At 43.2% G+C, this 13,373-nt stretch overlaps 1 protein-coding gene across 1 annotated transcript in view; it reads left to right on the forward strand.

Moving 5' to 3' along the window:
• Nucleotides 1-13,373, forward strand: part of XYLT2 (xylosyltransferase 2) — a 101,836-nt gene that overhangs the window by 40,917 nt on the left and 47,546 nt on the right. The window contains exons 5-7 of the mRNA XM_085617097.1: nt 1,428-1,508; nt 2,557-2,773; nt 4,338-4,514. Of these exons, the coding sequence (XP_085473223.1) occupies nt 1,428-1,508; nt 2,557-2,773; nt 4,338-4,514 (475 nt within the window). The remainder of the gene's footprint in view (nt 1-1,427; nt 1,509-2,556; nt 2,774-4,337; nt 4,515-13,373) is intronic.

Below are 13,373 nucleotides of genomic sequence, written 5' to 3' on the forward strand. Positions count from 1 at the left end.
GATTTTTAAGGTGTATCCTTGTGTTTAACAATGACTTGCAGGCATCGCTGTCCAAACTGTTATGCTGCTGACACTGTAGCCGTTGGCATCCCCAGGCTAGCTGCAGTTTGTGACTGGCTTGGAGTTGCAGAATTCTTGGTCGTTCAAAATGGACAGGCTTGGGTGAAGGTGGACTCTAGTCCCTAAGAGTTGGGATCTATACTGTGGATGGGCAAGTGTATCATGTGTAGTGTCTGAATGGGGGGGTTATTTTCTTTTACACAAATGCCCACCTCTCCTACCTTTCTATGTAGTATGAACCCACCTAGACTCCCTGCAGGAACCTTTCTCTCATTTGTTCATTCCCATTTAAATAATATCCTGATATCTAGATAGTAAACTTACAAAGACCAAAGACCCCCCCCCCCCCCCCCCCCGCCTCACCCCTCCTCCCAATCTCTTGTCTTTTTACATGGCTATCTGGCCTTGAATGTAAACAAAAACACAAATTTTATGTGAGAGGCTTGTTGGATTTTACTGTACTCTTTCCAAGTCTATTGGGGGCAAGGTATACTTTTCTTTATTTGTTTGAAATCCCTAGTAGCCGGATTGTATCACTTTACAGTACTTGATCTCATTTGGCTGGAGGTTTCCTTAATTTACTTTTTCCTGTTCTGAACTAGCTGGCAAAGGAGCTGATACATACTTAGTTATTCCAGTTTGAAAGGGAGACGAAGAATTAGCCATCTCGTGGTGGAAGAATCCGCTACTTCAAGGGTCTTCAACCTTTTCTGTAATAACAGCTGCTTATGTTCAGTGAAAATCGTCCTGAGCTACTAAAATTATTGGTTTTGTAAATGCGACCACATGAAGCAAGATTACATTTGTAGCCACCATATGGAAGATTACTAACAGTGGGCACCTCCATGCATTCGTCAGGGTTGCCAGCAGCAATGTTAAAAAGACGTTTTTTACATGGGAAATGGCTCTTCTTGGTTAATAATTAACAGCCATAGCTGAAATGCCCATGGCATCGAGGGAATAGTGTTAGTAATAAGTCTCTCCAGTGCTGCATTATTTACCACTCAAATCTCTGCTCTAAATATGTTTTGGAAATTCAACCGTTTTTTTCTCCGAACAACTTCTGAGTTATGACAATGCACATATTTTCGTCTTGAATGCATACTTTTCAATCAGTTTTAATATCCATATGTTAATGTAATCAAGCAAAAACTAATTTAGTAGTGCGGGCTGCATAGCGCAGAGCTACCTTTAGGGAGATGTGAGGTAACAGTAGCTCATGAGCTATGTGTTGGAGACGCCTGTCCTACCTATTGTCTATATGTGCATCATGTTGGTCAGATTGGCAGGAAAAGGAGGTTGGTTATGGTTCAGTCTTCTTTTTTTCCCTCTGCTGTTCTATTGAAGTTATTTTTTCACTTGTCCAGGCCCAATGACGAGTTGGTGCTCTTCCTCACCAAGTACAGAGGCAAGAACTTTCTTAAGTCCCACGGCAGAGACAACGCCAGGTAACAGCATCCCAGTAGTACATTATGGTCATCCATCCACTGAGGCTTCCTTCCCTCTGCATGGGTTCTTCCTTCCCCTTGTGCTTTTCCTTCTCTCCTTGTGCATCACTTCCATGTTCTCGCCCTGGACTTCTTTCCTCTCCTCGGGCCTCTTCTTTCCACTCGCATCTTCCTTCACTAGACCTCTTCAATGTCATCAGCATATACCTCTTCCCTGACCTCTGTCCGGGCCTCATCCCTCATCGCCCAATGCTCTTTCCTTCCTTGGTGCGTTTCCTTCCCTCTACCCTGTTTCCACACCCCGGTTGCACTTTATTCCCCACTACCACTTTTCCCCCTGTTCCCTTGTTATGCCCCTTAGCTGCCCTGTGTTTACAAGCCCCCCAACACCCTGTGTCTGCACCTTCCCACATGCTCTCTTCACGCCTCCACCCCACTCTGTCTCCACCCCGTACCCTGTCTCTGTGTCTCCACCTCGTATCCTGTCTCTGCGTCTCCACCCTGCACACTGTCTTTGCATCTCCACCCCGTACCATGTCTTTGGGTCTCCACCCCGCGCCCCACGTTTGCACTTCCACCCAGCGCTCCATCTTCATGCTTCAATCCTCTTGCCTCTGTTGTGCCTTCAGAACTTGGACTGTCTTTGCGACTGCCCATGAGCTGCCTGCCTTTGTCTCGCCTCGTTTGGTCTAAGCCCTGCCTTCGCCCTTCTCTGCTTTCTCCCTCCCCACTGTATGCCCCATGTTCTTCACCCCATCCTATGACTTTTATTCAGTCCTCTCCTTGTCCAGTAGTTGGCTCCTCTCCCCTTGCCTGGTGGTTTTCAGCCCTTATCCTGCACTGTGCTACTCAAATCCCTCCGCCCCTGTCCCTCTGTGTCCCATTGCTCCCCCTTTCCTCTGTATTACTGCTTCTTACCCCTGCCCTGTGCGTTGCTGCTCTCCCTTCTGAATTGTAATGCATTAGTTCCTCTCTTCAATGTTGCTTCTCCACTGCTAATTCCCAGCATGTTTCTCACCCTGTGTTTATAACTTATGTTTTTCTTCAGGTTTATTAAAAAGCAGGGCCTGGACCGTCTCTTCCATGAGTGTGACTCCCATATGTGGCGCCTAGGGGAGCGGCAGATCCCAGAGGGCATAGTCGTCGATGGCGGCTCGGATTGGTTTGCTTTGACCCGGACCTTTGTGGAGTATGTAATCCACACACAGGATGAACTGGTGGCTCAACTACGGCAGTTTTACACCTATACGCTTCTCCCTGCAGAAGTAAGTCTGCTTGTGTTATCGGAGTACTTCTCAGCTTTTCTCTGTAAATGAGTAGTTCCCTTTTATTTCTGTGGTACTCCTTGTTGGGTGCAGCTTTGTGCTGTCTTGCTTACCTGCTGTGGATTTACATATATACTCCTCCCTTGAGTCCTGCTGTCTGTGCTTCTGTGCTGGATCTCTTCCTTCTGTCATCCCTGTGGATACTTCCCTGTGTCCACTTCTTTAGAGGTACAAAAGGGGGTGGTGATGGACGGAGCATCAGAACCAATCAAACACTCGCACCCAGTCAACAGATCTGGGTTTGATCCATCACCGTTCTTTAGCCCACTCTGCCACCCCAGTTCAGACATGGCCATATGCAAATCAGTCTGACCCTGTGCCTCATGGGAACAGTCCAGCCCGAACTGCCAAGCCATGCCTTCCCTGGACCGGAAACAAGCTTCCTAGGACCGGTTTCTGGCATTTCAGCCGTCTTCAGCCAGGCTTGCTTGAATCCAGTGGCAAAGTGAGCAAGGTACTCACGTCTGAGCATACCCTGCCAACTTTTCCACTTCTTTAGAGAACACTGGAGTAAAAAAAGAAAATAGGCCTCTCGATTTGAGAATGTGAACCCATGGATGGTAGTCTGCTTTCCCGTGCAAGCCACCATCCCTGTGTTTGTAGCCAATTGGAGAGGGTTGCAAATAGAGAGCAGACACATTAATATTCTTATACTATGTCCTACTGTGATCCTCTGTGATGACATTTTACAGCGTTACCTATTAGTGATTATGTTGCAGCTAAAATGACAGGCTGGTCTTATAAAGTTTGTGTGTAATTTGCATCCACTGTTGGCTACCTTTCTGTTAAAACATCTGACCCTTGATTCTTTGAGTGAAGTGTCGTACTGCTGGACCGTGTCACTTATAGTGTGAGTGTATCTGATTTCCAAACATAACACCTTTTGCAGTGAATCTTCACTCAACCCAAAATGAACATTTGGAGGGTCAAGAGTTAATGGAGAATACTTGTTCAATCCAGTTAGAGTGCAGTAAAACCCAAGACACTGGGACATTAATGATAACTAAATTACCCTTCTTTGATACTGCCTAGCAAGCTTTGGATTTGCCTTCGACCCAGAGAAAAAGCCCCAAAGCGTGTTGTTCTTGATTTCAGGCCGCTCCTTTTTCCCTTTACCGCAAGGAGTACTTACCCAAGTAGAGCATTGGTGCGCATAAACCTTTCCTGACCAGATAGGGTAGTCCGATGGCTTCATGTCACCATGACGGTGAATCCAGACTTGGAATTTCCTTTTACAAATCATTGACCCCTGGTGTGATACTTAATTTACTCTAATTGAAGAAAACTAAGACTAGTACTCCCAGAAACAACTGATTCTCAAAAACGAAAATCCTGAACTGCAGACCTTGAATAAATCATTGTCACCAAGAACACAATCACATTAGCACGCCCTCTGAGATGAGAACTAATGGGTACAAAGGGTATGGGGTAGCTGTTTGTGGCTCTGGAAGGGAGCAGAGTAAACCATTCCTCACGTCTGTTCTGTTTTTTTTTCACCGTACAGTCATTCTTTCACACAGTCCTAGAAAACAGCCATGCTTGTGATACTCTCATCGACAACAACCTTCGAGTGACCAACTGGAACCGCAAGCTAGGCTGTAAGTGTCAGTATAAGCACATTGTGGACTGGTGTGGCTGCTCACCCAACGACTTCAAGCCCCAGGACTTCCTCCGCCTACAGGTAAAAGACCCCTTGTGTTTTCCCTCTGTCTGTACCTCATTCTCAAAACCATCCATAATTTCTCAGATTCTATCATTTTTGGAATGGGATGGACCTCATTGGATTAGTTATTGCTTGCCATTGGAGCATTTATAATAATGATATATCAATTGTATAACATTTATATGCCATTTAGCTAGACAGTGCAGGTAAGACAATAACACATGGTAACAATAGTTGCTGTGATAACATATGATTCTACTACTGGGCTAAGGAACGGGACAATTGTGCACAGTATGTACTCTCTGTACGAAATTTTAAGCCCCCAACACTTTAAAAAAATCTCTTATATATACTTTACCAAATATACTAAACAATTGAGTTCTACTTAAATATACAGATGACATTTCAACCTTAAATGAAAATTATAAAATGTGTATACATTGAAATACGACCTCACATATTTGGAATGCTGTGCAGCGGTTATAGCATAGGCTGTACCATATATGATATCAACTGGAACTGAAATAGAACAAGCATTTGCAATGCAATCGGTCTCGCCTTTGGGACCTTATATGCATTTAGCTATGCAGCACATTGGCCTGGGTGCTGAAACAGCTACTGTTCTTTAACATGGACGGAAAGTAAGCACCAAACTGCGTGACACGCCAGGTATTGGAACACATGGACAGAAATATTGCCTTTCAGCTGGAAAAGGTATAGTCCAAAACGCTGTTTTTAATATAAAATCAGGACCTTTGGTGGTCATATCACTGAAAATACATAATTTGGAAAAAATATTCTTGTCTACGGGTGCCTGTGGAAGACCATTTCTATGGACTGGAATCTAGAGAATGCTAAAGTGATTCTGGTATTTTACTGAGCTCTGCTGGTCGTTTTCTTTCAAGAAAGTTAAATAGAAGCAGTTACCAGAAAAAGAAAGGCCCTCCGCAGAAATCAATTCTGGTATTTTACTGACCTCTACTGGTCGTTTTCTATCAAGACCGTTAAATAGAGGAAGTTGAACAGAAAAAAAGTCCGTAAGCGGAAGCAGACAAGTCCTAGGGCTGATCTCCACAGCCCACAAAGTATATACACATATAAGTATATACTAAAGTATATACAAGAGTTCTCGAATGTTCGTCTTAAAAATACAGGGTAGGGAGTGAGGCGTAAACCGCAGTAGAACCCAGGTAAAACTTTATTGCTGAGCGCGGCAGCTGCTTTAGGGACATAGCGCTCGGTTTCTTACTTTTTTTTTGTTTTTTTGCCTCCTTAAAACAAGCATTTGCAATGCAGTAGGTTTTGCATATACGCGAATTTAAGCTATCTGCATTGTAAATGACATTGCCTTTTATTTAGGTTTTAAAAACCAAAACATAAACAAAAGGCATAGTCAAGTACAATGCCCATAGCTCAAACTCGCGTAAATGCGAGACCTATTGCATTGCAAATGTTTGTTTTATCTTTGCTACCATGACATGATCCTCACTTCAATTACTTCACAGTGAATTATGGGAGATGTAGGCCATACTTTCCTTTAAAAGGCCTTAGTGATTTAAAACCAATATTTCATTTAAAAACAAGGACTGTGTGTTTGTGTGATTTTTATGTGTGTGTGTATACATATATTTCCAGAAGGAACGAATGCTGCAGCGACCCCCTGTACTCGTAACCACTTAATTGAGCCTACCGGATGGAATTAGCAGAGGAACGCGTGTCGGAGGACGCGGGGAACCTCAGCGAAACTGCCGGTAAGCTGTGCCGAGTTGGGTCACACGCAGGTGGTGAGGTGTGCACATAGAGAGAGTCGAGCGATAATAGATGCCCATATAACTCCAGTAAAAAACCTATATCAATTGATGTCTTGGCATACGCACAAGTGCTCATAAAATATCAAATTTGTCATGGCAGACGAAGCGCTGCGAGAAAGGGAGGCAGCAGCACAAGAATTATTTGAAAATCTTCCCACAGCCGCAGACATAAGGCGCAGCAAAGGAGCATCCATTGCATCACTGGAGGACAATGTTAAGGCATTATTAAAGTCCTTGGAAATACAGATGAAAATGGAGATTACCAAATGGTGGGAGCAGAAGTCCCTGGAAAAATATGTGGAAGCAGGACGGATCCCGCAGGGTTTACGCATCATGATTGCCCCAAGCTTTTAGAATCCCAACATGTTGAAAGGATGGTCCGAGAGCCATCTCGAAGCCTCAGTGCGACTTGTAAAAATGTTGATAAAATATGCATGCAGTGATGGTAATACCGTTCTGAAGGAAATTGAAAGAATTAATGGAGAGCTGGAAAAATCTGATTTCAAGGAATTGATTCCTAAGAGTAAAAATTATGTCCAAAAAACAAAAGGACACCATAGAAACTAGAAAGGCATTCAAGTTTGCACGCGATAAACTGGATTATGAGTCTGGGCAAATATTCACATTTTCACGAAAGTATGATTTTATCAAACACAAGCATTTTGCGCAAACCAATCAAGCTAGAGAAAATGCCAAATCTGGTAACGTGAATGAAGAGCTCCAAATAGTATCTAATTCCAATGCCAGTTCTATCCAGAGTGAGACTGAGTCGGAAGACAGCAGCCTGGGGAGGGGCTATACGGGGGAGGATATGGGCCCCTTGACCCCTGCAGAGGAACCTGAATTTTTTACAACGGGCCCGTCGACAGACCTTGAGACCGCGGAAGCCCCAACAAGCACTAGATAAAGATTCAATCAAAGGAGGAAATGCAACAAACGCAAGAGGCAGAAAACAGGTGGAAGAAAAAATAAATGGCAACATCAATACAGTTCTCAACCTGTCTCCGATACCACTAGGCCAAGCAGAAATACAGCTTTTATCGTTGGGCCTTTCATTCTGCCCTGAGAGTAACTTTGATTACGTACAAACGCGTGTGGACATTTTCAAATTGATCAGAAAAATTAAGCTAACTAAGTACTTTGCTATCAAAAAATCTAAAAACAATGATGACCCTACTGTAACTAATATTACATCGGTTTACTCGAATCATTCCAATCCATTGAAATCAGATATTCCAGCTCTACGAGCGTTTGGCGCACTAGTATCAGAGGGTAACAGAGATGATCCAGTACAAGGCACTCAGGAACTCCTGAGTAAGGCTGGAATTAATTTGGCTTCTGCAAAGCCCAGTCCCTTTAAACTGATGTCATCTTTCATCCCAATTATGCCTTGTGATGCCATTGAGATCTTTCAAGATGTAGTGGTGGATGAACTTAAAAAACTGCAGCAAAGAACTCTGCACAGGAAGGAGAAAGCGAAGTTTCAGAACAAAAAATATCATGAATTGGTTAAGAAGTTACAAAAACAAAGTGATTTAATTATCAATAAATCAGACAAAGGGGGCAATATTGTCCTTTGGCCAAAGAATGAATACCTTGTAGAAGCACACAAACACCTGAATGATGCATCGTGCTACAAAAAGACCAACCACACTCAGCTGGAACTGGTGAAGGAAACCTGTAAACAGTATCTCAACAGATGGAAAAGAGAAAGATTGGTTTCTGATGATGAATTCCTTTTTGTTCATACGGAGTTTCCTATAACTCCGGTTTTGAATTTTATACCAAAAATACACAAGAAAATCTCCCCTATCCCAGGACTGCCAATAATATCCGCCAAAGGGAGACTTGGAGAAGATGTCTTAAATTGTGGACTTCTTTCTCCAAGATCTTGTTGCAGCATTGCCCTCCGACATGAGGGACACTAACTATTTTTAGATAAAATAAGAAATCTACCTTGGTCGGATCAATGTATACTAATCACTCTTGACATTAGTGCTTTGTACACCAGCATCAATCATGCAGATGGTACGAAGGCAGTCGAATTTTACTTGAAAAATAGATCTATTGACAAATATAAACATGGGGTAATAATTCTTGAAATGATAACATTTTGTCTGCATAACAATTTTTTTATTCAACAAGGATGTGTAGCCGCAGATAAGAGGGGTTGCCATGGGAGCCTGCTTCTCTCCCAGCTATGCGTGCTTTCACGTGGGTTGGTGGGAGGAACAGGTCCTTAGGGTAGTAAATAGAAAGGACTGGTAAGCGCACATATTATGTTGGATGTGTTTCATTGATGACATTTTTGTGGTGTGGAATGGGTCTCTCAACAAGGCTCGTGTCTTCATTAATAACATTAACAATGATTTAAATCTACAATTTAATGCACTTTTAGACAACAGAGCCATTGACTTTTTGGATGTACATGTAGAGGTAGTCAATAATAAATTAGAGACCACCTTGCATAGGAAAATCACTGCTGGCAACTCCACCCGAAATGCATCCAGTTTTCATCCTCACCATCTAATCAAAAGCATTCCATACAGTGACTTTCTGAGACTACAGAGGATATGTAGTATTGATCAGGAATTCCAACAAGCATTGGAAATGCATTGGGTCTCGCATTTGCTTGAGCTAGAGCTATTAGCGTTGTAAATGACAATGTTTTTTACCCATGTGGTATGGAGTGTGTGTATGTCGTGGAATTATGTAGGTTGTATTGGAATTGTTACTTGTGGAATTGTGTGGAGTGGATTTGTATTGTTGGAATAAGTGGTATGGTGTGGTTTGCAGTGGAAGTATGTGGATAATTATGTGGTATTGAGTGTAGTGCAATTATGTAGATGTGTAATTGTGTGTTATGGAGTGCACTTATGTGGAATGGTTTTTTGTGTTGTGGAGTGGTATATAGTGGAGTTTAATTATGTGGTGTGCTGTTGAATTTTGTGGCATGATGTGGAATTGATTGGCGTGGATTGGATGCATGTGGTGGGTTGTGTAATTGTGTTGAGTTGAATTATGTGGTTTAGTGTTGAATTATGTGGTGTGGATTGGAAATGTGTGGATAATGAACACCAGCTTGTGAAAAGCAGCACACCACAGAAGCAACCACGTTTAACAATTACATCATATTACCTGAGCCAAATAGCAAGTATTGAAGAACATAAACTCAAAAGCACACATTAAATAGATACAGCCGATTTAACTAACGGTGTGGCTTAAAATTTGCCAGGTAAAAATCTGTGCTTAGCATAGTGTGCCGTCCAACTGGTATTTTGCTGCTTCTGTCATTGCATACAGATATATAATACAACAAATAACATTACACCTACAACAAGCCTGGGCTATTGGGTTTGCCAATGGCTGTTAGTTGTGTAAGATAAATAAACAACCACTATGACTTTGTTGTATAGAATATTGAAAATCCTTCAGTTCTAAGATGATCAGACTATGAAAGAACGATAACAAGTCTCTTTGAAGTTAGCTCAAAGGCAGTGAAGGGTGGTACTGCTGCAGAGTTGAGAATTTTTTTGTACCCTGAGTGCAAAAATGGAGATCCCAATAGAGACCCGTTTCGGCACCTGCTTTTTAGAACTGCTGGTGCTAAGCACCGGCTGGACCAGGCCCACCTAAAGCCCTGCGTCGCAGGTAGCCATATTCAGTGGGGCCACAAGGTGAGGAAAAATAAAATCAAAGTAAAAAACATCTGGTTGAACAGCACTCCTAAAAACCAGTTACAAAGTCTACTGAGGTGTGTTGAAAAAATAAGGGCTGAGAACCCAGGCAAGTGGAGCAAATGAGGCGCAGTGAATACTGACAGGTGAAGAAAAAGATGAGCAGACAACTTTCTGGCAGAAGAAATGGTAACGTAGCACACCATGGTGAATACTGAAAAGTAGATTGTCGTCTGGGGGTGAATGGAGGCGGAGAGCGCAGTGAGGTCTAAGATGAGTAGAAGAAGAGTAAAGTACTGCTGCGAGTGGAGATAAGGAGGAGCAAAAAGTACAGAGGGGAATGGAGAAAAGGAGGAACGAGTTGCCGTGAAGTCGGTGATGAAATATGTACAGGAGTAGACGAGGAGTAGGTGATAAAGAATGGGTGCACAAAAGGAGGAGCAGAAATATTGAGATGAATGGAGAAGAGGGGGAGCCGAGAGCACAGATGTGAGCAGGATAGCATCAACCCGGAGTATATGCAGCACAGAGAACTGCCACTCTGTAATGGGTACACATTTGCAATCAGCGGCACACTGTGAAGAGTGCATGCTTACTTTGTACATATATATTCAACCTAGCTCGTTTACATATTGTAAGCACTCTGCTATGTCACCCTTTCTGAGCAGACCTATGTCGCCAAAATACAATGCAAGCACCCGTCTATGTAGCCTATGCTGTGCAGTTCAACTACCATACCCTACACAAGCAGCTTTATACCAAAACACACTGCATGCCCAGGCCTGTCACCCACGAAACACAGTGCAAGACCAGCTCCGCCAGCTGGAAAACACAAACCTGGCTGCCAACCACAATACACTTCAGAGCCCGCGGACACCTATGTTATACTGAGCGTTCCACCTACAGCCACGCGGCTTTATGCACAGCCACCTAGAGTACACAACAGAAGGCAATCCCATACAGTACACTGCTCACTATCTGTCGCTAACTGAGCAAATCCAATTGTCATACATGATACACGCAAATCCAGGTGTGACTCACAGCAAACTACATCCGGCTCTTGCTAACTTTTCTACTAAGCTGTGCACAACCAGCTGTCACTATTTGTGCACAGGAACCTAATATGCACTGTACAATGCAAGCAGTTGTTACTTTACATTATGTACAGCCATGTGTCACCCACATCATAGTATGCACAGCTGGCTGACAACCACTGTGCAGACAGGTGTCACTAATGGTGCACAATCAGCTGTCAATTCTAGTGCACCACACAGCCAGCTGTCACCTACAGTAAAATGTACAGCTAGGAGTTACCTACAGTAACTGTTCCCTACCAGCTTCCAACCGTGCACAATCAATTGTCATTAACAGTACAGTTACCCACCGTCCACAGTACAGCAGTCACCTATAGTACAATACACAGCCAGTTGTCCCTACACTACACTGAGCCAGGTAAGTGCTGTCAAATACAATACACTGCACATTTAGCTCTTACCAATAGACTCTCGTCTGTCATTACAATACACCATGCACTCAGATGTCACCCACAATTCACTCTCTTCAGTCAATTGTCAAAGTAAAATAAGCACCCAACCCTGTCACCTGCAATGCAGTGGTGTGGTTCTAGGACTGATAACTCACTATACAGACGGACCTACATCTTTCACTCGCAGTACATTATGGATGTTAATCGCACCCATCAGTTCACTGTGCACAGCTAGGAGTGTCACCCACATTCCAAAGCACAGACACACCTCTGCCATCTGTAGTACACTTACCTATCGGATCCAGCTTCAGTACACTGAACACTCAACTCTTGTCATCCATAACAGTGGCCATTCCCAATAAGCTCAATTGTCATTCACAATAGGCTATGCACAGTTATCTATCTCCCATAGTGGTACTGTACAGAAAATTGTCACTTTCAGTACATTACAAGGCCAGCTGTCACACACTGTACTCTGTCAGCCACTGCACACACAGCCACGACATCCAATACCTTATGCAGTCAACTGTGCAAACTCCACAGCCATCTAATGCGCACACACACTGCTTCGTCACTCACAATACACTACATACCAAGGCCTGGAAAAGACAACACACAATGCAGATGTGTGTTTTCCACAGTACACTGTGCAGACCCAAAACTCAGCTTTAACATCCAGTATACATTATGCAGACCCTGTTCAGTCACTGGCAGTACAACTGGGACTTCACCATGTCACTCCACTACACACCAGCTCATTATTCCAACCACTATATACTCGGCAGGCCCACAGCTGTAATTCAAATCGCAATGTATAAATTTAGTTCTACAAACCCACTATTTGCACCCCCAACTGTACCCCGTAAAATGCATTGCCTACCCAGAGGTCACGCACAGAATTGCCTAAGAAACTCCCTGATAGTCTCCAAAGGTTATTAGACCAAAATGTCAGAACGTGGCAAAACCTTCACAGACTGTAAAAATGAAGTTCCTTTTAATATACCTACCGGGAGAAGACCTAAAAAAAACTGGAAATGCCGGTCTCCCTTATTCACCTTCAATGTGCAGTAATTATATACTCACACATACAAGAATGGTGTGGATTGCCATATTGGTAGAAGGGGTGAGGAATGGACTAGTCGAGGAATATAAACACAGAATGCGGGGTTAGAAGGGTTAAGAGGATTTGGCGGAAGGAGGGAGAGGCAGTTAAATGTTGTAAAAGGAAAATTACAAAAAGGGACAGCGTATGATGTTCTGTATTGATAAAGGGTGTGTAATATGTAGTTTGCCAGGGTGCTGCTGTACGTGGTGAGAAATGGTACAGTCTGGAATGGATTACAGAATGCGGGATTAGAATGGCATGGGAGAGTAGCTTAAAGGAAACAGCAGAGGAGGCTTATATTTTGAGCCCCCTCCTTAATAAGAGCCCTTTATGACTGAATTGCCTGATTCTTGGCACCTTCAGAAGCATCACTATGCATTAATCCGAATCTACGCTGATTCACACCCTACTTCTTCAGCCATCATCAACCAAAGAGGTTGATCCTCGGGGATGCATGGTTGCCCGGTTATAGAATACTCTAAACACAAATCGGAGACCAGAATTAAAGTACCGGTGGTTCAGGAAACATTTGACAACAAACTTTTTAAAACTTGTGTACAATTAAGCTCTACAGAAAAGGGTGTTGTAATCTTAGAACGTCAGATAAGGTTCCCACCCTACATTCACGCCCTCTGCATTCGGTGAAAGCAGACTTTTCTGACTAGAATTTCAACTCTCCTGAGTAACCAAAGGAGGACACACAATGACCCATAAGAACTTTGCATATTCATTTCAGGCACCCACAATAAAAGGCACTACCATCATAACTACAAGCTAACAGATGTCCGGGTTAGCTCC

The sequence above is a fragment of the Triturus cristatus genome, chromosome 7, assembly GCF_964204655.1.
Source record: "Triturus cristatus chromosome 7, aTriCri1.1, whole genome shotgun sequence".
NCBI lineage: Eukaryota > Metazoa > Chordata > Amphibia > Caudata > Salamandridae > Triturus > Triturus cristatus.